Here is a 21,876-nt window from a genome sequence, read left to right as displayed (position 1 = left end):
CCCTTTAATTCTTTCGCGGAACCCAAGGATTCCTCGGAACTCCATTTGGAAGCAGCTAAGGTGTCACGATAATTTTACGAAATTTTCTTAATGTGATTACATACTATAAAATCACAATATATTGTTTATTTTAGCAAAGTACTTCGATGAAAATTAACGAGCTTTTTGTCGTTCCCATAGAGCGAGAAACACGGCAAATGAAACATATTCTGTTAGTTTTAACCACTCTTCTTAACTCAGTTTGCTTATATTTTCCCTACACTATGCTACTGACTTCATAACAAGAATCCAGATTTCATAAATCTAAGTTTCTTTTTAGAAAAACAAAGTTCTTAATCTACAAAACTCTTGTCCGGCCTGTCTTGACATATGCTTCTGAAGCTTGGACGATGACAAAACTGTACCACAATATTTGAGAGAAAGATTTTGCGGAGTATACCTGGTGGTGTAAATGAAAACAATAACCGGAGAAGGAGATTTAACCTTGAACTGTACAAGATTTATAAACAACCTGATATTATTAAATACATAAAAATAAATAGAATGAACTGGATGGCCCACGTGATTCGAATGAGTGATCAGAAGTACAATAAAAAATATACCGTTTTTTAGACCCACTGGAGCAAGAAAGCTGGGAAGGCCGCGGTTCAGATGGGCTGACTCAGTGGAGTCTGATTTTCTTGCAGTTGATGAAAAGAATTTGAGATCAATGATAATTTGGAAGTCATCATGGAGAAATCTTCAGAGGAAGGCATTGGCTCGCATAGGGCAGTCTGGCCAACTACGATGAGGAGATGGTACTGCCTTCTATGTTTTCCCATACAATTATCCCATGATTTTAAGGATTTAAAAGTAAAAACAAATGTTAAGAATTGCTTTCAAATTTAACCATCATTTAAACGATATAGCTCTAAAATTATTTATTTGTCTTGATTGTCAAAATACCTATAAATCAAATTTATTTAATCACAAAATAAATAATAAATCATACATTTCATCCCACTTAAAAAACCATACCGCTGAAAAAGAGAAAAAGATAGCAACTATTTACACATGAGTTTATATATTTCTTTCAAGTTAAAGAGTATCTAAAATGCATTGTCAAGGATCATTTATTTATATGATCTTCAAAGATAAGCTGTTTAGACAAACGATTTTTATTTCGAAATTTTCGAATAAATTTTTTTTTGTATTTAATACTTTAAGCAAAGATACTGTCGGGAACAAATGTATGTACAATACCCAGAAACTATTTAGTTGACATGCTTCAAAAACGAATGTCGGTGTTTGGAATAAACGTATTTTTCTAAGAAAACAAAAATATTTACCAAAAACAAATTTTCTTATATATGCATGAATACAAAGATGTTTTCATGTTTTATTTAGAGAAAAGAAAAATGAAAAATGTTCTTTCAGGTTGATAAGAATGAAATAGCTGAAAGGCATAAAACACATTTACCTAGGAAATATAACTTTATTGCAAATTGAATTTCGTAGCTGGTCATTGTATAATTTAGCATAACAAACAAAATTTACACTGTAAATAATGCTGCAAATTGAAATGCGAGTTTTCTGCTGAAATATCCTAAGAATAAAAAACAAGTACCGCTAGAAGATCAAATAAACTGCTAAATTTATACATTAAGTGTAAAAATTAGATTTCAATACTTTTCAAGCACCGTCTTAAACAATCTGTAAAACAGGAAAGTTAGCGATATTAACTAGAAATTCTACCTCTTTGCTTGCTTCGCTCTCTCATCGCCATACATTATACACTATCATCTCTGTTCCTCGTGGTAAAAAAATAAAGTTTTATTTAAAAAAATGCACTCTATCTCATATATTTTGTTTAATTATTTCAGTGTTAAATATAGCGCATAAGCGTTCGCCCTCTTAAAATTTGTTAGTTTAAATTCAACTTCAAAAATTTCTATTGACAATGAATCAATATTGCCATTCAAACTGAGAAAAAGTATGAAGTCAAAAGTATAATGTCAAAACTACCAGAATATGGCAAAATTTACCATGTTTCAAAGACTATAGGAACACTAAAATCTAAGTAGTAACACTAATTTTTTACCATATAAATAGTTTTTATTTACCATCTGTTTGGTAGTAAATGAGGTAAAATTTGGTACCTTTTGGTAATTTTATTATGATACACCTTAGAGAATGGCATAAAAACCATTTCTTCGGTTAAATTTTCTTTTCAGTTTTGTAATTAATTCAAAATGTGTGGTAATGTGTCGTGAAGTGTTACAACTTGTTGGAAGAGTTACAAAAATCACGGAATTTGAATACAGTTTTCTGATACTGATTTCTTTTAAAACACAGGTTTTTTTTAACACATGCGGATTTCTTTTTATACAGAGATTTGTGAGTAAATAAATGTATCAAATTTTATTCAAAACATAACTCTTGAGTTTCTTTGATAGTTTTAGTTCAAAAAGCTTTACTTCTGTACTTTTATACTGTCTTGCTGTCATGGCAACACTTAACACTGTGTAGTTTATAACTCTGTTATAACTGCGTATTATGCTATTTAAAAGAAAATAACATGTTAAATGTTAAATCAGAAGGTTTTTTCTCTAAAAGTAAACGATGAAAACGTTATATAGATAGATTATTTTCAGACATAACATGCCTTATTTTTAGTTTCATCTGATATGCAAAATTTTTTCAACAATTTCTTACTAGGTTATTTAAGTTGTACAACTATTTATCGAAGGTAAATCAGAAAAATATTATCAAAAATTTTATAAAGTTATCATTACTATTCAGTTATTTAATAATTAATAACTGGTACATGTTAAGTCAACACACATACAGATATTAATTTACACCCAATTATAATCTTATAAGAAATTATAACAGAGAAATTCTGAACCCTAAATTATCTATTTTAATGAATGTTCAGGTTATAAATATTTATTAACGTATAAAAAACTGGAAATTGAAATTTTAAATTTTTATCTTACAAGTATAAATATCTTACGATTAATACAGTATCTTGTAAGTAGTTTCAAATTATTCATCTGTGTAACACTGTCAAATGGCATTATGAGAAAGGTGTATCAAATCCTCACTAGACGATAAAAGCCATCATGTCAGGTAGGTTTAGTATTCTCATGCATTAACTTGCCTCAGTACTAGGCTTGTAGATAATTACTTGTCTGGCACAGTTTATGTCCACATTTTCCCACAATAGTTTAAGTATCATAACCGAAATATATATTTTGATTGCAAATAATTCTAATTGTTTAGTACTTCCTTCATAAAATTCATTATTGCGAGTCTTTATTGGACAAATTGTAAGTGTTATTTCACAAGAGGATTTTAAATTAAATCCTACAGCTAAATAAAAATATCCACCGATTTGATATAGCCATAAAATTATGTATTTGAATAAAACAATTAGCTTAGTTTAGACTAGGAGACTCAAAACCCTTGCTCGCTCAACAACTCTTGATGTAGTTTCGCTATCATTCTTAACCATAAAGGTTGTGACCATATATGGCAACGTTACTTTTAAAAAGTAACGAGTAAAAGTACAAGTATTTTTAAAAAAAGTAAGGAGTAAAATATAAAAAGTTCATATTTTAAAAAGTAACGAGTAAAAAGTACAAGTAAAAGTACAAGTACTAAGCAAAAAAAGTAACGATTTAAAAGTACATTTCTAGGAAATCGAAAATTCAAAGTAACCTAAAATTTTATTGAATAATATTCTTATGCTCTTTAAAGTTTTTGCCAAATTTTTGTCATTTATTTAAATATTTTTAATTTTGAAAGTTATGGATTTAAATTTATTTTTAAATTCGAAAGAATATTATAATATAATTTTATAATATAATCGTATAATATAATTTTAAAATCAAATATAGTTTTAATTTCAAACTTTTTATGGATTTGCACGAAAAAGAAATTTTATCTATTGATTTTCATTTTTAGTTTATTATTTTTATTTATTTAAATTACCATTGATTTAAGATTGTTTTACTCTTTAGAGACGCGTTTCAAAAGCACAAACGTAAACAAAGCAAACACAGGGTTTCAGATAGCTTTTTGATCTTTGAGCTAGTAAAAAATAATTGAATGTGCAGTATAAGTTGAAACAGAAGGTATTTAAACACGAAGTTAGTTGTGAATGCATGTATATTGCACATGTATTTTTTTTTATTAATTAAAAAAAAACATAAGCATTTTTTTTCAATTTAATATTTTTTTTTTAGAAAGCTTACCGAGTTTTAGAAAAAAAGTAACGATTTCGTTCGATATTTCCGTTACAAATACTTGTACTTTTTCCCTAAAAAAGTAACGAAAGTACAAGTAAAAGTACTAAATTCAAAAAGTAACGAAGTGCAAGTAAAAGTACGTACTTTTTACTTGTTCCGGCGGTACAAGTAACGAAAGTAAAAGTACTGCCATATATGGTTGTGACATCAGCAATAAAAAAATTTCAATTGAAAGATCCTAAATTTCTATTTTATTTTTTTCTTGGTTTTATTTATACAGTTTTAGTTTTCTATTTTGTTGACATGCATTATAAATCTCATACTCGTTCACCATAGTAACTTTATTCAAAATTTTATTATTTTATAATTTTTTTATTTAATGTTTAGTTAATATAAGCTAAATATTTTTTGCAAAAAACATTACTTTGCAAAAGGAACAAAAATTTAATTTTAAATAAATAGTTATTTTGCATTCATTAGTGAAATTTTGCAATTCTATGCTCTATCCTGCACGCTCCCGTACATAACATGCTCATTAATTATTTCGTATTTTTGTTTTGTAATTTTATCATTGCTGCGCATGCTCTTTAACTATTTTGCATTTTTTTTTAGCCTAATTCCTAAAATTTACTTGTAAAGTTTTATAATTCATTATTTCAAGCAAAGACTATGTTCGAAACTCTAGTTAAAGGCTAATGAATAAATCTTTTTGCTGCTCTAGCATATTTTTTTTAAAGAAAATTCAAAATTATCCCCATTGACGAAGTTTTATTTTATAAACGTCGTTGAACAGCCGACCCAATTTTGGGTGTACGACTACCAATATTCAGCCGCCCATTTGGCCGAGCGGACTACGAAGCCAATGGCTGCGGGTTCGAATCCCGCTTTGTGCATGGATGTTTCTTTCTATGTGACCCATCTTATGAATGGGTATCTGTGGCAGTGTGGCGTGCGTAATGTTGCTCTCCTCCGTGACTTAAGTTCACAGGTGCCCACCGGGTAACGTTACATAAGCAGCACTTCAGCCATCTTCCTAGGTGAAGGTTGTAAAAGTTCAGTACCTGCCAATAGAAAAAAAACTGCCAATATTCAACTCCGTAGCCTTGTAATTTTGATCTCAATCCAGAAGACAAGGGAAATCCTGAATCAAGTACTGGGAGAAATTTGCCTCTGAGGAGGATATTTTGATTGAACTAACCCGCATTTGTGTTACATGGTGAAGAAAAACACAGAAACATCACACGGTTAGCCTGAAGGCTATGGGACTCTAACCCATGATCTGCTTACCACTGGCAGTATTTTACGCCAACACTGTGAAAGGTGAGATCTGGGTGCAGAATTCTGGGAATCGATCTCAGTTCACCGTATTGGAAGGCAAACCTTCTAACCCCTTTATTCACATATATCAATTTAAAGCAATGAAGCTTTTTCCAGAGAAAGGATAGCATTTTTATAACTAAATTACTTTTAAACCCACTAATTAGATTAGTCGAAGAGGTACTGTTTTATTATAGAGAATAGGTATCAGAACTTCTCCTCAAAAGTTATTTTATCTGCTTATTTTTCTTCTTACTGAATGTAAACACTAGTTTATGTTCAATACTTTATACCAATCACCTTAAAATTTTCAAAATATTTCAACCATATTGTTTATGAATATAATTATTTTCTTAAAATCAGCATCATTAGATACGATAATTTAATTGCTTTACTCTATAACCTTTCTACTTTGAGTAGTGTCCTAGAAAGTAAATATTTTACTTTCTTTGCAAAACTCGAGCAATAGGTTTAATGTTAATAAAATGCTGAACTTAGCAGAAGAATTAAAAAAAAAACCGAATGTAGTTAGGAATTTAATTTTCTAAGTGTATTTTTATCTGGAAAAAGAAAACATTTTTAGGAACAAAGGAGTTCTCACTGGAAGTAATTGTACGAGTTACGCTGTATTATTTTTATAATTAAGCAAATTGATACCTAAAAGTTAAAAGAATGAGAATAAATTTTCTCTTTGTGTACTCTTACATATTTAAAGTTAAATCTTTCTCTATCAATTTTTATTTTAAATAAACTACTATCTACTTTACACTTTAAACTAAAATAACATATAGTAAGGAAAAGAGTAGTTTATTTCTGCGAGTTTTTCCGAAACACTTTTAACTATAGAATCGCTAATGTTAGGATTCTGAAACTTGGAATTGTAAAAGAGATAGTTCTAGCTCACTTTGCTTTCAACGGTTAAAGTAGAACAGAGAAGAATATAAATCTATGCAAGATGTTTTAAATTAGAATGTTAAAGGAAAAAAATTAAGATTAAAAAAACAAGTACTGTAGCAATTCATATGACAGGAAATACATTCTTTCTCTAAGAGTTCCTTGATTTTAGAAAAAAGAAACAATGTTCTATAACTGACGTTGAAAGCAGCAAACATTTAAAAACCACATCACATTTTATTTTTAAATCATTTAATAATTAAAAATCACAATTCAATACTTTTTAAACATCCACCATCGATGCGTGGTGGAGAGGAGAAGAGCGCTCGCCTCCCAATGAGGTGAACCGGGTTCGAATCCCAACCATGGGTGGTCGATACGAATTTCGCACCCGGCTTGCACCGACCACCCAGCTTAAGCAAAATATCCATAGTGGTAGATGGATTATGGATTACTGTCCCCTTGCAGTCAGGCAATCCATGGGAGATTTTCGTTGTTTTCCTCTACATATAACGCAAATACGGGTTAATTCCATCAAAAAGTCAAGGCAAATTTCTACCAATACTTGATCCAGGAATTCCCTTGCCTTCTGTATTGTTTTCAAAATTACAAGGCTTCGGAGTAAAACATTGTTAATCGTAAACCCAAAATTGGGTCGGCTGTTATAAAATAAAAAAAAAACAATTAAATGTCCATCATCAGCCACAATCATATGTCTTAATAGGAGGACGATCTCTGCATTGCACAAAACCAACAGAAAAAAATATGTAGCTCCATCTTTCGGAAAATTTTCAATTCTGAGGGGCCCGTCAATTCTGACAATTATGCCCGTCACATAATTTTTGGAAATAAATGTATTTTCTAAACATAAACTGTTTTTCTCTCATAAATTCTTTTAAAATCGTCAGTCTAAATTTGGGCAACTTGGTTCACTTTTCACCATTTTATCACAGCGAGCTTCGTTACCAACTAATTATCACTGTTAGCTACAAACTAATCAACTATTTGAATATAAACTCACAATTGAATTTGAAAATAACTATTACTGGTTCTACCTATTAACATTGACAGCGTGTCACGGGATTCAAAGAGAGTCTATCTATCCTGATACAACGAAGCCTGTTTAGAATAATTTGACTGATGATTAATTAAACGATTGGTCATACAATGGTTCAGTTGATATCGTAACTTAAGTTAAATACTAACTACAAACAGAATGCGTTAAAAAGATTTAAGTCAAGTATTAGTTATTCAATGCTGTTACGTAAGGATACAATATATTATAAAGATATAAATAATATAATTTAAAACAAGTGTAATTAATAAGACAGAACGAATTAAAATCAGGTGAAAATTAGTGAAGAACAGTTTTAGAAAAAGAAGATGCAATTCTAATGTAGAGAAAAAGACGTTTATATTGTGATAAAAAAGGTTATTAATATGCTGGAAGTTTTTCTTTTTTTGCAGTTTTAAAAATATTTTATCAAAATTTTTCTGAAGTCTTCTGAAATTGATGGGGCATTCATAGCAATAAGATTTAATTCTTTTACTATATTTTTGACAACAGATATTTTTATCAATTAATATAAAATTAATAAATTTTAATCAACTGATTTTATCGATATTTTTATAGATTTCCTGTTTTCTTATGCTTATAGATTTCTTTTCTTATAGATTTCTTATGCTTATGCTTTCCTTTCTTATAGATTTCTTATGCTTAGTTTTTGTTTATATATACTTCCTTAAAAGGCTGTAATTTAAAATATAGTTATGTAAACTGTTTCCTAATTAAATAACCCGTATTGTATCTTATCTTTATCTTTTGCTTCTTTTTAATCTTTCTTTCTTTTTATTTTAAAATTTTTGAATGGTTCTTTAATTTATTTTCAGCAATTATCATACTTTTATTAACTCTTTTTTGTATGTGTGCTGTGTGTTTGGTTATGAAATTGAAATATTGGCCATTTTCACTAGAGCTAGAGCTCAGTAATGTCAACTGGAGATCCATGGCTAGTGGCAAAATGCTTATCAATCGCTTCCTGTCTATTTCAAGCACATTATCGCTAAGTTGAATTTAATAGCAAACAAATTACTGAAAATTTTTCAACGAATTAGAGTGCCCAAATTTGTGCCAGATAGCAATAAAAGATTTTAATAGTTTCTTTACTAATCAAATTTATAGTCATATTTACAACACTGAGCCGCTATGGCTCAGTGGTTAAGGTACTAGGATGTCATTGCGAAGAGCTGGGGCTCGATCCCCAGTGGCGATTTGATGCCCAAACAACTGCGGATGGATGGGTACCAGCCTGTCAGGGAAGTGAAGGCGATCTGTGCGCAGTGCTGAACTCATTGCCTCAAACATGCCGTAGGTCACGAAATTGTAGAGCCTTAGCTTCCATGACACCCCTGCCTCACAACGGACTGTTGCGGGAATGCATTACTTTTTAATTACAACAATTCATGGGTTACCGGTGGTGGGACCAACTAGTTCCAATTCCAACTGTTCTGAGAATGCTGACATTATACAGAAGGCAGATTAGTAATTTCATTACAGCTATAAGCACAATATCTTGTCATATTATTCACAAAAGAAGCTTATTGTCAATCAAAATTGTGATCACTTTCCAATTAGCTAGAGTGCTCAAAACTAAATTGAACCTTTTATTCAGATATCAAAGTAAGTTTTAACTGCTTCTTGACAACTATAAGAAAGTTCATTTACATTTTATCACCAAAGAGAACTATCGTCTAATAAAATTTCGACAATTTTTCACTGACTAACTGTAGTGCTTTAATTTCAACTGAATCTCTACCCTTGATAACAATATCAGTTTCAAATGTTTCCTGAATGCTATAACTAAAAGTTTTTACTAATCAAAATTTTAACCAGTTTCTGACATATCAAACACAAAATTAAGCGAAATAAAAAAAATATAAAAAATGTTTTAAAATCAGGAGTACGATGTAGGGTAAAAAAAGGAAATCATTTTATTCTTGTTGCATCTGAAACTAAAAACGTAGAAAGTATCAAAATAAGCTTCGACCTCCAGTTAAAATTCTTCCCACACTAAGAAAAAAATGATGGTCAAGACTACAAAAATATGGTAAAATTTATCGTGTTTCTTTCAGTATGAACACCAAAAAAGCTCGGTATTTTTTTATCGAAGCGCTTTAGTGAATTTAACAATGAAACATGTTTTTGTAATAAGTGCTGAAATTTAATAATTTTGACATGATACCTTAGAGTATGGCATAAAAACCAATTATTCAGTATGATTTTCTTTTCAGATTTATATTTTAAATCAAATGTGTGGCAATGCGAACTGTAATTTTTGGAAACTAGAATTTCTGGTCAGCCATTACCTTATGAATGAACCCTTAGGAAAATTTGCCATAGGCAATCCTAAAACAATCTATGGCAACCATCGAAGTTTACGTAGCAAAGTGCCATAAGCATATGGTTTAGTATGGCAACCATAGAAATTTATATGGCAAGACGCCATAAGACTATAGTTATTATATTTTATTTTATAATCGTTGAACAGCAGATCCAATTTCGGGTTTATTTTTATTGATGTTCAACTCTGTAGCTATGTAATTTTGAACCCAATACAAAAGATAAGGGATCTTCTGGATCAAGTATTGTGAGAAATTAACCTTTTTGCCATGACACGATTGAACTAACCCGCATATGCGTTACATGGTGAAGAACGTGTATTATTATTTTATTAATGTAATGCTGATGAATGACAGGCAAAGGTATCTGTATTTTTCTTGAGCGTATTAAAAATCACATCATGTGATTTTACCGTCCAATCAGAATGCTTGAAATGGTCCTCCTGACCTAAGCAATTTGCGCCGCATAGAGAGGTAAACCGTGAAAACCTCCACGATTAGCTTGACGTCAAGGGTACTCTAACTTATGAAATGTCTACCACTGAGAATATTTTACGTCAGCATTGTGATTGTTGCTAGCCAGGTGCGGAATTTGTGTCAACCAGCAGTTGCTCGGATTCCGGTTCACCTCATTGGAAGGTGAACACTTTATCCCATGAGCCACCACGGCTCAATAATGACATCGAAAATTGCAAGTCATTCATATGGCAAAACTCCATATACTGAAAACCACAGAAATTTGTCGGACATTATATGGTAACTCACTAAAGCCTTATGATAGGATTAAAAGGAAGTACCAAGGGCTTATGGGTCTATTGTAAGCCAATAGAAACACATTATCCGCGTGCGTCATTCATATTGGCGAGTGGACATGATTGAAGAAAGAAGCAGGCCTGTTTAGCTGCCACACAATATTGCATTAATTAAATCAATCCATCAACAACAAAAAATAGTACTTTTCAATAAATTTCTCCCACTTTACATAAATTTATATATTTTTTAAAAATTATTTTCAATTATTTTGATTTTCATTCAAACTAACAATAATTTGCTCATCAATTGAAACGAAGCTGGGGTGTCATCCCCTCTGCTGAGGATCAAAATTATGATGGCATGTCTTCGGATCATCCTCAGGGATCTCTCCCAGACCGTCGCGAATAGCCCATTGTGCAACTCTAGTGCGACGTAACTGAACAATAACAACAACCCATCAATTGAATGGCAAAGCAAGCGTGACGCAAATACTTCTGCGTAGCATTAATCTGACTAAGAGACTTAGAATGTTTTTTAAATTGAATATTTCTACCCTGTAAGTTTTCTTCTTCGAATTTCTGACTTTATATTTTTAAACATCGTGAAATTACTCAATATCGTACTACTTTCAACAACTGTTTTCTGAATTTTTGAGAATAGTTTATTTTATAATCAACTTGATTTTGAATTGATATAATTTTAGAAGAACTTCGAACCGAATTAGATCTCGCAGCTGCAACCATATTGTGTGAATTTCGCTAATATCAAATGTTATGTTTTGAAATCTTCCACGATATTGTGTTTAATATTCTATGTTGGGATCAATTTTGGATTCATGAATATTAGCGAACCAACAAATCAGTAAGTCCATTCAAATAAACTTTTTTAGCTTCTCATATTGCCTTTATTTTATTTATGTTTTATAACTAAATTTTTTTCACAAATATTTGAATTATCCGAGAATTGTAAGGTAAGGGTCATTTGCTTTCTTGCATAATTATTGTCTTTTTTTCACATGTTTAATTGAACCCTATTGAAGCTCTTACCATATTTTATCTTATTATAACAATTCTTGTAGCATAATCATTCTTGCTGTAAGCTTCAAATGCTCCCAGTAATTAAATTACCCTTGTTTATTATGGTTTATACTATCTTACCATGTAGGATTACCGATTATACCTTGTTTATACTATAGGACACCATAGTTTTATGAAAAAAATTTAAGGTATAAAAAGTACCATAGAATATTACAATGTCATTTCACCAATGATAAAATTTTACCAAAACCTTTTACCGTATATGTATGTCGAAAACTTGCCATACGCTATGTCAAAATTTTGCCTTACGTTTATAACAAAAGTGTGTGATAAAAACCTCAAAGGCACAACTAAAAGCAAAGGGGTATCCTAAGGTTTTGTTTATAGCAAACCTAAGACAAATTTTCCTTAGGGGAAAAAGTACCATATGAATGGCCTTTTAAAAACCGTATATTTTGGTTTTCATAACTATATATATATATATATATATATATATATATATATATATATATATATATATATATATATATATATATATATATATATATATATATATATATATATATATAATATATATATATATATTATATATCCCAATTAACGTGTTCATCACAAATTTGGCTAAAATTTTACACAGAAATTTTTTATTTTAATATTTTTATTATAATTTTAATGTTAAAAATTATTTTTACTGCAGTAAAAATTAAAACTAATCTTAATATTAAAAATATGTTTTTTGAAGCTTTACATTCAATTAGAAATACAACAATATTGTTCAGATGTACTAAAATTTATAACAAAATAGAATACGAATTAAAGATGCTCTTGTAATTTTATTACATAGACTGCACAAGTATTTGTTTTTAGTTTCAATACATTACAGCATTTGTAGAATAATTTAAAAATAAATATAAACCTTGTAATTAGCAACGCGCTTAAGACATTCAATTACAGATAAAATTTAAAAATATTTTATTGAAATTGAGTTAAAAAATTATGAAATCCAAGTACTTAAAAAAAATAAAGGCTCATGAATCAGTTTTGAAACACGTAAACACATAGCCATAACACATAAAACAACAAACAAACATTTTCTACCTGTTTCAAAATACATGCAATAGTGTTTCTTTTATTGCGCAGAAATACTTTTTTTATTGAAAACTTTAGTTTTAAGCTGCTAAGTCGCAACAACAGGGCGTAGGCGATCGATTTGGCGAATAAAACTCTTTGCGCTGTCTTCAGCGCATTTCACTTTTCGGGATGATCCTCTTGCTGAAAGATAACGTCTTTTCATCCTGCCAATCATTTAACTTTTGTGGATTAAAAACTTTTTGCCTTTCATCTACAAGGTATGCTTTAATATTCATTAATAATGCTGTTCTATCAAATTATTACTCTTAAATTAGATAAAATTAAAAAGAAAGTATAAGATTAAAAAAATACTTTTTAATTTTTGCCAGTTAAGTATGCTAGAAAATTTATTGTTATTTTTCTGCTGAAAAACTATCTAAACCTAAAATTAGGTAAGATTAGAAAAGTATAAAAATCCAAAAAGTTTTTTCTTTTCACTTACCCAATGTACCTTAATCATTTTATGCTAAAAACTATCAAAAGATTTTGAAAAAGAGTATTTTATTTTACCTATCAGTTATGCTCTAATATAAGTACTATAGAGCTAAGAAACTATTAAAATATAAATTTAAGTAAGTTTTCTGAAAAATTTCTAAGAATTATATTTTTGATTTTCATCTTAATGATATTATAACGATTACCATTATTTTTGAAATAGAAACAATGAAAAATATAAGTTAGATGCTGTTTATCCAATGCTATTAGATGCTGTTAGATGCTATTTTTATACAATAAATATGATGCAATATATCCATACTTTTTTCAAAGAGTCTTTAATCTTTATTTAAATTGTACGGCAGTTTGTAATTATAATAGTTTAAAAACTACCTTCCTAAAACTGCAAGGGTTTACTTTAAACAGCTTGAAATGTTGATGAGACACAAAATACAAGAAAGAAAAGAGCATCAAAAATAAGAAGTGATTTAAAGAAACTGTTTGAACAGACATGGCACAATACTTCTTCCTTTTTTTTTGCAGAATTGTTTTTAGAAAAATGCCTCTACATTGCATAGAGTTTTAAAATATATCACTAATACTAAAAATGCAATTAAAATATATTTAACCATCCTACAAAATTCATTCATTAGAGTACAAAATTGTGAATTTTTTATTTTTTAAAGCAGTTTTGGTATGGATTTTTTGAACTATTATCCTACTATAATGACACAAAAGAAAGTCTCATGCATATTTTGAAAGATATTTAAACTTTATATTCTTCTATTTGATATTTTAACTTTGCATCTTTCTCAATTTTGTGCTATTTGTTTTTTAATTTAACAAGAGAGAATACATTATTGTTCTGAGCCTGCATTTGTAAATAAACAAAATTTATTTATTGTTACACATCCAGGCTTATTACGGGATTTGAACTCGCTATATCTGTTTTGAAACGCGGACAAAACTGTTAAAATTTCTGCCATTTTTGGTTGAAATTAATAAATTTTACTACCGAACAGCATCAATTTTACCAAAAGTTATGACCAAATCATCAGCAAATAATACCATCTTTCTTGGCATTCACATAGAACTAGAAATACGGTAAATTTTACCATATTCTGATAGTTTTGACCACACACTTTTATTCCTCACCATAGATTTGCTTTATACAGCTGACAAAGATAAAATACATTGAAGTTTACTTTGAAACAGTGCTTTAAAAATGAAAAAAATATATATAAACCAGATAAGTAAAATAAATATAGGACTCTACATACACCATGAAAACCAAAAGAAAAGAGAATAAAACAATATTTGTTTATATGTTTATGTTAAATAAAAGTATTTTCAGAGTAAATTAATAAAATAAAGATTAAATAAATTTCGCTTGCGTTGAAAGACATCTGGGGAAAAATATCATTCCTCATACTACGAAGAATAAGGATCATTTTCGTAAATACAAAGATTTAAAAAAAGTTTAAAAGCACTTTATTGATATTTTTTGAAAGTCAACAAGGTAAATAAGTAATAAATAGTGCTCAATTTATAATTTATATGTTGAATATTTTTTGAGCAAAAAATTAATTTTTAAAGAAACGATTATCTTTCTTTAGAAATCAATTTTTTCCCATGAGAAACTCGCTACACACACAAATTAATTTTGAAACCCTTCTTTTTCATTTCTGATTATCTACTAGTTTAAAGTATTTAATTTTGGTGAAATGACGTGTTAGAGTGGTTTTCTGGAGTTAAATTGTTTGGAGAAGTTGCAGTGATCACTATGATGTAGCATAGATTCTATACTAATCAACAAATCCAATTTTTATTCGGATCTATACAAATTATATTCGTTTGGCTTATTAAGTATATTTTTTAAACTACTCTCATCTAAGTCACAGAATGTATTCAACTAATTCGCCTTTTAATTTTTATGATATTATAAATAATAATATTTAAAATTGAGATATCACGAATAAATTTTACTTATTGCAGATAAATCATTTATTTGTAATATTTTCATGGAAATAAAACAGAAATCAGGTGAATTCATTCAGTGGAGACTGGATTGAAAAAATTAGATTTTATGAAAAACGTGTTTGATAATGTCCGTATGTTGTATAATTCTATCGTTGTGGTAGTTATAAGTCTAACGTTTGCTTGCTTTTCAAACATTCTTTTCAACTTGTTAATTTACGCATAAGCGTTCACAAAAAAAAAAGAAAAAAAGGAAATTTTTTTCTAAAACTCAGGGTAGCATCGACCTAATTAACTTTTTTTTCCTTCTAAGATTAGTTTCTAAAAAATACAATGGAATATTTTTTTACCTATGATTAATTTATGTCACGTGTATTCTTTTGAAGTAAATAGGCAGGAAAGTAAAAAAAAATCCGATCATTTAAGGTCATAGTTATTTTATTTCGAATTTTATTCAGTCGAGAAGAAGGAAAACACAGGCGTTTTTCTTTTTTTTTTTTTCAAAGCTTCTGATTAAAATATTTTTTCATTTTTCATCATACCATTTTTTACTTGAATGTCTAAAAAATAATTTTCCAGTTTATTAACCTTTTGCTGTAGAATTTTAATAAACATATTTTTCACATATTTTTCATTATTTTGTATTAATTCAGGTCAAAATATCTTAAAAATATTATATTTAGAGTTTTAATGATTTATGGTTATGAAATACAGCATAAAACGCCGATGTCTTTTTCTGCAGTAAAGGTATAATCCTCCAGACTCGATTTACTTCCAAACAATATTTTTTTCAAATTTTCATTTACTTTCAGTTACTCAGACCTAAAAGAAAAAATTTTTCCTCATTGAATCCTTTTTAAAATTTACTAAATCAATTACTGATAAATTTTTAAATGTTAATAAAAAAAATTTTTTTTTTTCAAAAGACTTTTTTCGAATTTTATATTTTAGTATAAATGTAATTTCAACAATCTAACAGATTTTTTCAGTAAATAGTAAACTGTTTTTTTTATAATTAAAAAATTACCGCATTAGTTTACATTTAAATATCCTATAGTTCCTATAGTTCAGGAATCCTATAGTTCAGTCCCTCACATAGCGTGTTCCCCTCGTAAAGGGTGATGAAAGGAGTGCAATGACCTGGACACGATTTCAAGTCCAAAATTTATCTTATTTACATTATTATTCTAGTAATATGCTGATATTCAACTGGAAAAACTAGTGTGGTTTTCCCAGTCTCTTTGCTATTCCATACGTATGCGAAGACGGATTTTCATCTATTGTTGCTCTAAAAAGCTACCAGAACTCAAAAATAAATATTAAAATAAGAAAAACCTGAAGCTATTTGGAGTGCTATACCACTACTGGAAAAGTTAAGACATGAGTTGGAAGTTTATCCATCACACTAAAAGACTTTACAATACCTCTGAGTGTAAGCGATATTTTTTTTTACTTAAGATTATTTCTTTATTTTATTTTAACTTTTCTAATTATTTTATATAATAATTACAATTAATTTTATAAAATTGAACATTAATACATTTTTTTTCCTTACTTTAATAATTCATTTTTATTGAAATAGAGAAAATTTTTCTTTATTTTTCTTTCTTAAAAATCTACCAAAGAGCTCCAACACTGAGAACGCCGCGTTAAAACGTTAACATCCTCAATAATAGTAAATAAAGTAGCACCATCTATGCACAAAATGATCAAAGCTGTCTGACATATTCTGTTCTGTATTATTAAAGTCACTTTATGGAAAGAGAATTATTTGATATTTGTAGTTCTGCAAATGATACTTAATATTTTGTACATGGTTCATGTGAAGCAAATTACAATATTTTCCGAAATAATACAGCATTCCTCTCAACGTTAAAATTCCAATTATACTTAAATGCCGAATAATGTGCCCCCTTTATTAATTTTATCGATATGTCTCTCGATTATTTCGTTACTATGGGAACTAGAACATATTTCTTAATGACAAGAATCAGAGTTTTATCTATCGTAAACAATTCGTTTGTTTTCCAGAGAATGTAGTGCCTTTAACTCTAGTGGTGCGTTGGAACCACTAGAGTTGAGATGATATGTCAGATAAAATTTGACTTACGGACTGTCCTGTATACAACCATTTAGGATCAAGTTTACCTTTTTAGAACAAATTCATTTCACTTTTTATCAATCATAAATTAAATTTTTTTAGCGAAAAATATGAAAATTTTAAACTTTCAACACTGAAATTCTAAATAAGTTAAAATAAAAGAGGAATTCTAAGTTATTCTAAATAAATGAGAAATTCCTTAAAAATCAAAATAATACAAAAACTCAAAAATGACGCAACAGTTAAAAAATACAAAAATTATAAATCAATCAAAAAAATTGTGCAGTAACATAATAATTTTTATGCCAAAACTTCAAAGAACTTGAACAGCAAATCCCCGTTATCTCAAGCCTTTAAAATAATACTGATATTTTTTTCATGAAGTAAAAAAAGTTTTACTTATTTCATTGACTTATGTTTAAATAACAGACAAAGGATGGTTATTTTATGGGTAGCCTTTACACGATACAAGGTACTTTATAAAACAGAAATTTGTTGCGTGCAATAAACTTCCCATTCGGGAAACAGGTTCGCATGCATCACTGCGATAAAATGTCAAAACGCCAGGAGCTAAAAACAGTTCGGTGTGACATCTTAGACTTGCTTCGTTTCTATGTAATGACTATGAGCACGGAACAAACGATGAAACTTAAAAAAAGATATATCTGGAGGATGCTGCAAATCGAAGAAACATAAGACAGTCAAATGATGTGGTTTTTAGTAAAAGCCTCTTTTTAAGAAAATAGATGCGTTTTTTTTAACCCTTTTCAAAACTTGTACAATATATATATATATATACGGGTCGAGAATTCCCTCCGGTTTTTAATGCTAATGCAAAAATTTAAAATTTTAAGTCTAGCATTTTTCCTAAATTTTTAGTAAAATGCCAAAAGTGAACAATAAGTGTGAGAACGCGTGTTTCGTTTTGAATAATAAATTAAGGAAAAGTATTGAGATAGAGAAATAAAATAAAATATTTGTTAAAGTTCTTGTCTTACTCATACACTCCCGAAAATGTGAATTACCATCTTAAAAATGTAAGAAAAAAAATTTGCAACACTTTCTTTATAATAGAGGCACAATTAATGTGAAAAGATCAAAAATTTGTAATGTTAGCACTCGAACAATATGTAGCATTAATATGAAACTTAAAGAACGGACTTTTGTAAAAGTGATAAAATATATTTTAATAATAAAATTTATAAAAATATAGCATACAACTTAGTTTTAACAACAATCTTAATAGTGTAGACATATATTTTTGAACTTACCTGTCTCACTAAGGGAGCTATAGTTTTTTTAGGTATTGTATCATTGAAGTTAAAATACAATAATTATTCCATCTTAATAATTATCATTCTTTTTTTTTATTAATAAAATAGACGTTTTACTTAAGGAAAGAACTATAAGGCAAGAGTTACACTGTAGTGTACTTTTTGCCTTATGATTCATTTTTTATGGTTAACCTTAAATTTTTGATCTAAAAACAAATGTTTATTTCATTAATGAATATTAAAAATATTTGTTATTATAAATTTTTGTTCATTAAAAAATTAGTTAAATAGGTCAAATTGAATTTCTAACGTTTTAACGTTCGTTCAAAACTGAAAGATGTTATTTGAATGTCCTCCTAACTTAAATTATGTCTTTTCTCTACAACTAACGATAACTTTTATAAAAGTAGAAAAAGAAATTCGATACTTCCGCTCTATTTCTCAGATCTTCAATATTCTTCTCTAGTGAAAGGAATACTTAGATAAAAAATAACCTACGCACTTACTTCACAAATATTAAGAAAAGATGAGAATACTTAAAATGTTATGTTTGCGTCTTAAGAACTTTAAGAAAGGTGAATTATTTTTATTAAATTTTCTCAAAATAGAAAAATAACCAAGTCTCCTTATTATGCTATAATAAAATTTGAAAGGATTTAAAGTTTGTTTACTCACATCAAAAGAGCGAGCACAAAACATGTTATCAAAAGCATACAAAGCAGCGTGCGAAGAAGCATAAAATAACAAATTAAAGTTTGAAGATATTTAAAACTCTTCTATGTTCTGAACATGAGATTTGATCTGGCTTCTTTTATGCATAAGCTCAGTTCTGTATTTTTGAAACGTAAAGCAATGCTTCAGTAATTGTTTAACAATCGTATTTGTGCAAGTTTTTTTGTTCTTGCTTGCAGATTTATGAATATATGTATTATTGATGTTTGAAATAAATAAATTGTTAACAGTGTTATTAAAATTGTATCAGACTAGTATTTAATAAAGTTCTCTGGGGCACATTTTATAAATACTTATATTACTTAAAAATTTTTTTTTTCAAACTTCACTAACTAAAACTGTTAATAGATTGCTATTTACCAGAAAGAAACAGGTCAGTGGTATTTATTAAAAAAAAATCTTTTGTTTTTATTTTCCAAAGAAAATGTCTAAAACGTTTTTTTCTCACAATTATGGTATGAATAGTTTAAAAAATCAAATTTTCAAATTTAAAAAAAAGGAATGTTTTCTTAGTTTTATAAAAGTGAAAATGTTATGCTTCATTATTAAGTTTTCTTAATTTTGTTATTTTATATCTCTAATTATTTTGCTTTTTGTTTAGTACCCAATTTTTTCAGTATTTTTGCTGTTAGTGTTAAAAGGTTCAAAAAATAAAATTAACAATAATGCAAATAATTTATTTATTAATTACCATAATTCATTGCTTCATCATATTATTCATTTATTAATTATTTTTATATTCATTTATTAATTCAACTATTCATTTATTAATTATTTTTATAAAGTAGCTTTTCCCTTCCATTTTAGAAATGACAACATGGAAATAAAATTTTATTTGTTTTTGAAGGAAATTTATATTCCAAATTGGAAATTGAACTTAAAAAAAAGAAGTCTCAGACAATGATAATTGAAAAATGTTGCATATATTATTAGAAACTACTAATATTTTATTTACTTCTTTAGACAACTTATAGTGCCTTTTTTCCTTTTAGAAATGTCAATATGGACAAAAATCTCCTTTTAAAAAAATTTAATTCAAGAATTCAAATTAAAAATACTAAAGTTCATAATAGCACAAATAAAAACATAATATGCTTTAAAATGGATTAAGGATATACTCATTATTGTTTTATGAATTACTATATTAAATTAATTTGAATATTATGATAATATATTTTTTTTCCTTTTTAGGAATGTCAAGATGGAGCTGAAATTTAATTTGTTTCAAAAATAAATTGAGAATTTCTTCTTATTAATAAAAATAAAAACGATTTTTTAAAAAAAATATATGAAAAAATGATAATGACATTGTTAATTCATGAAAACCAAATTAAAACATATCATGGAAGATAAAATGAAAAAATTATCTCGTTAACCTAGAAATTGAGGCATTTGAAGAGGAATCGAATTCTGTTGAAGTATATTCAAAATGAAACATATAGTTGAAGATATGCCACAATCAAATTTTAGCATTGAAACTATAAATCTGACTTTAGATGCTAAAGCAATTACCAATGAAACGCACTACGTGAGCGACTTATATGAAGTACCTTTACTACTTATTGTGTTTCTCTCTTGTTGTTATGGGCTCATATCAGTACTGAGCATTGTCGGTAACTTTTCAGTGATTGTAATAGTTGCTCTTAGCCGGCGTATGCAAAATGTCACTAACTATTTTATCGCTAATTTGGCTGTGGCAGATATGATCATCGGACTATTCGTTATTCCCTTTCACTTTCAGGCTGCTTTGCTGCAGAGATGGGTTCTGCCGCCATTTATGTGTGCTTTTTGTCCCTTTATCCAAGTCCTGTCGGTTAACGTCAGTGTCTTCTCCCTCGCCGCAATTGCACTGGACAGATATAGAGCAGTGGTACATCCTCTCAAAGCAAAAACAACTAAACTCCGGGCAAAATGGATAATCCTCTTCATTTGGATATTCAGTGCTCTTATCAGTGTTCCATATGCAGTTGCGTTAAGAGTGAAAATGGTTTTTGATTCAGAAACAGGAGCGTTCACTAAGCCTTTTTGTCACAACATCGGCATATCTGCTGACACATGGAAGGTGTACAATCACATTTTAGTATTTCTTCAGTACCTGGTGCCACTATTCCTCATATCTTTAGTTTACATTACAATCGGATTGAGACTTAAAGCTACAGAGACACCTGGAAATGAACAAGGTGGACGAGATGTTGCCATTTTGAAAAATAGGAAAAAGGTTAGTAGCTTTTAAATCATAGTTTGAAATTTTTTTAAACTTTTTCTTCTCTTTTCGATTAGAGCTTGGCTCTCTATCGACGTATTCTTGAAACCATTATGCATTCCGAATTATTCCCATTATGTTTTGAGAACATTATATCTTACGATAAATATCGAAACTAAATTTAAAATCAATCATAATTATCGGCAACAGTAAATCAACGATAATTATCGGGAACGATAACTATCAATTATGCTAATGACAGGCAAATAACGATAAAGCTGGGAAATATTAGTTTTTTTTTAAAACATATATTAGATACTTTCGTATTGAATCACAAAATCAAAACAATTTACTAATTCAATCGTGATAACTAAGAGGTAAATAAACACAC

At 28.6% G+C, this 21,876-nt stretch overlaps 1 protein-coding gene across 3 annotated transcripts in view; it reads left to right on the top strand.

Annotated features, from left to right (window-relative positions):
- The window catches only part of LOC107437254 (neuromedin-K receptor), a 112,133-nt gene that overhangs the window by 78,757 nt on the left and 11,500 nt on the right, over positions 1-21,876 (top strand). The window contains exons 1-2 of one of the 3 annotated variants that reach the window (XM_087165642.1): positions 11,084-11,456; positions 20,474-21,500. In XM_087165642.1, coding sequence (XP_087021768.1) covers positions 20,712-21,500 — 789 coding nt within the window. In that variant the 5' untranslated portion in view covers positions 11,084-11,456; positions 20,474-20,711. Of the gene's footprint in view, positions 1-11,083; positions 11,457-12,826; positions 12,982-20,473; positions 21,501-21,876 lie in introns of those variants that run through there. The other 2 variants (XM_043051851.3, XM_087165641.1) reach the window with 2 other exon arrangements.

This window comes from Parasteatoda tepidariorum, chromosome 6, assembly GCF_982258835.1.
Source record: "Parasteatoda tepidariorum strain Cologne lab strain chromosome 6, Ptep-v5.0, whole genome shotgun sequence".
NCBI lineage: Eukaryota > Metazoa > Arthropoda > Arachnida > Araneae > Theridiidae > Parasteatoda > Parasteatoda tepidariorum.
Note: the sequence above shows the minus strand (reverse complement) of the source record. Positions and strands in the feature narration are given on the sequence as shown.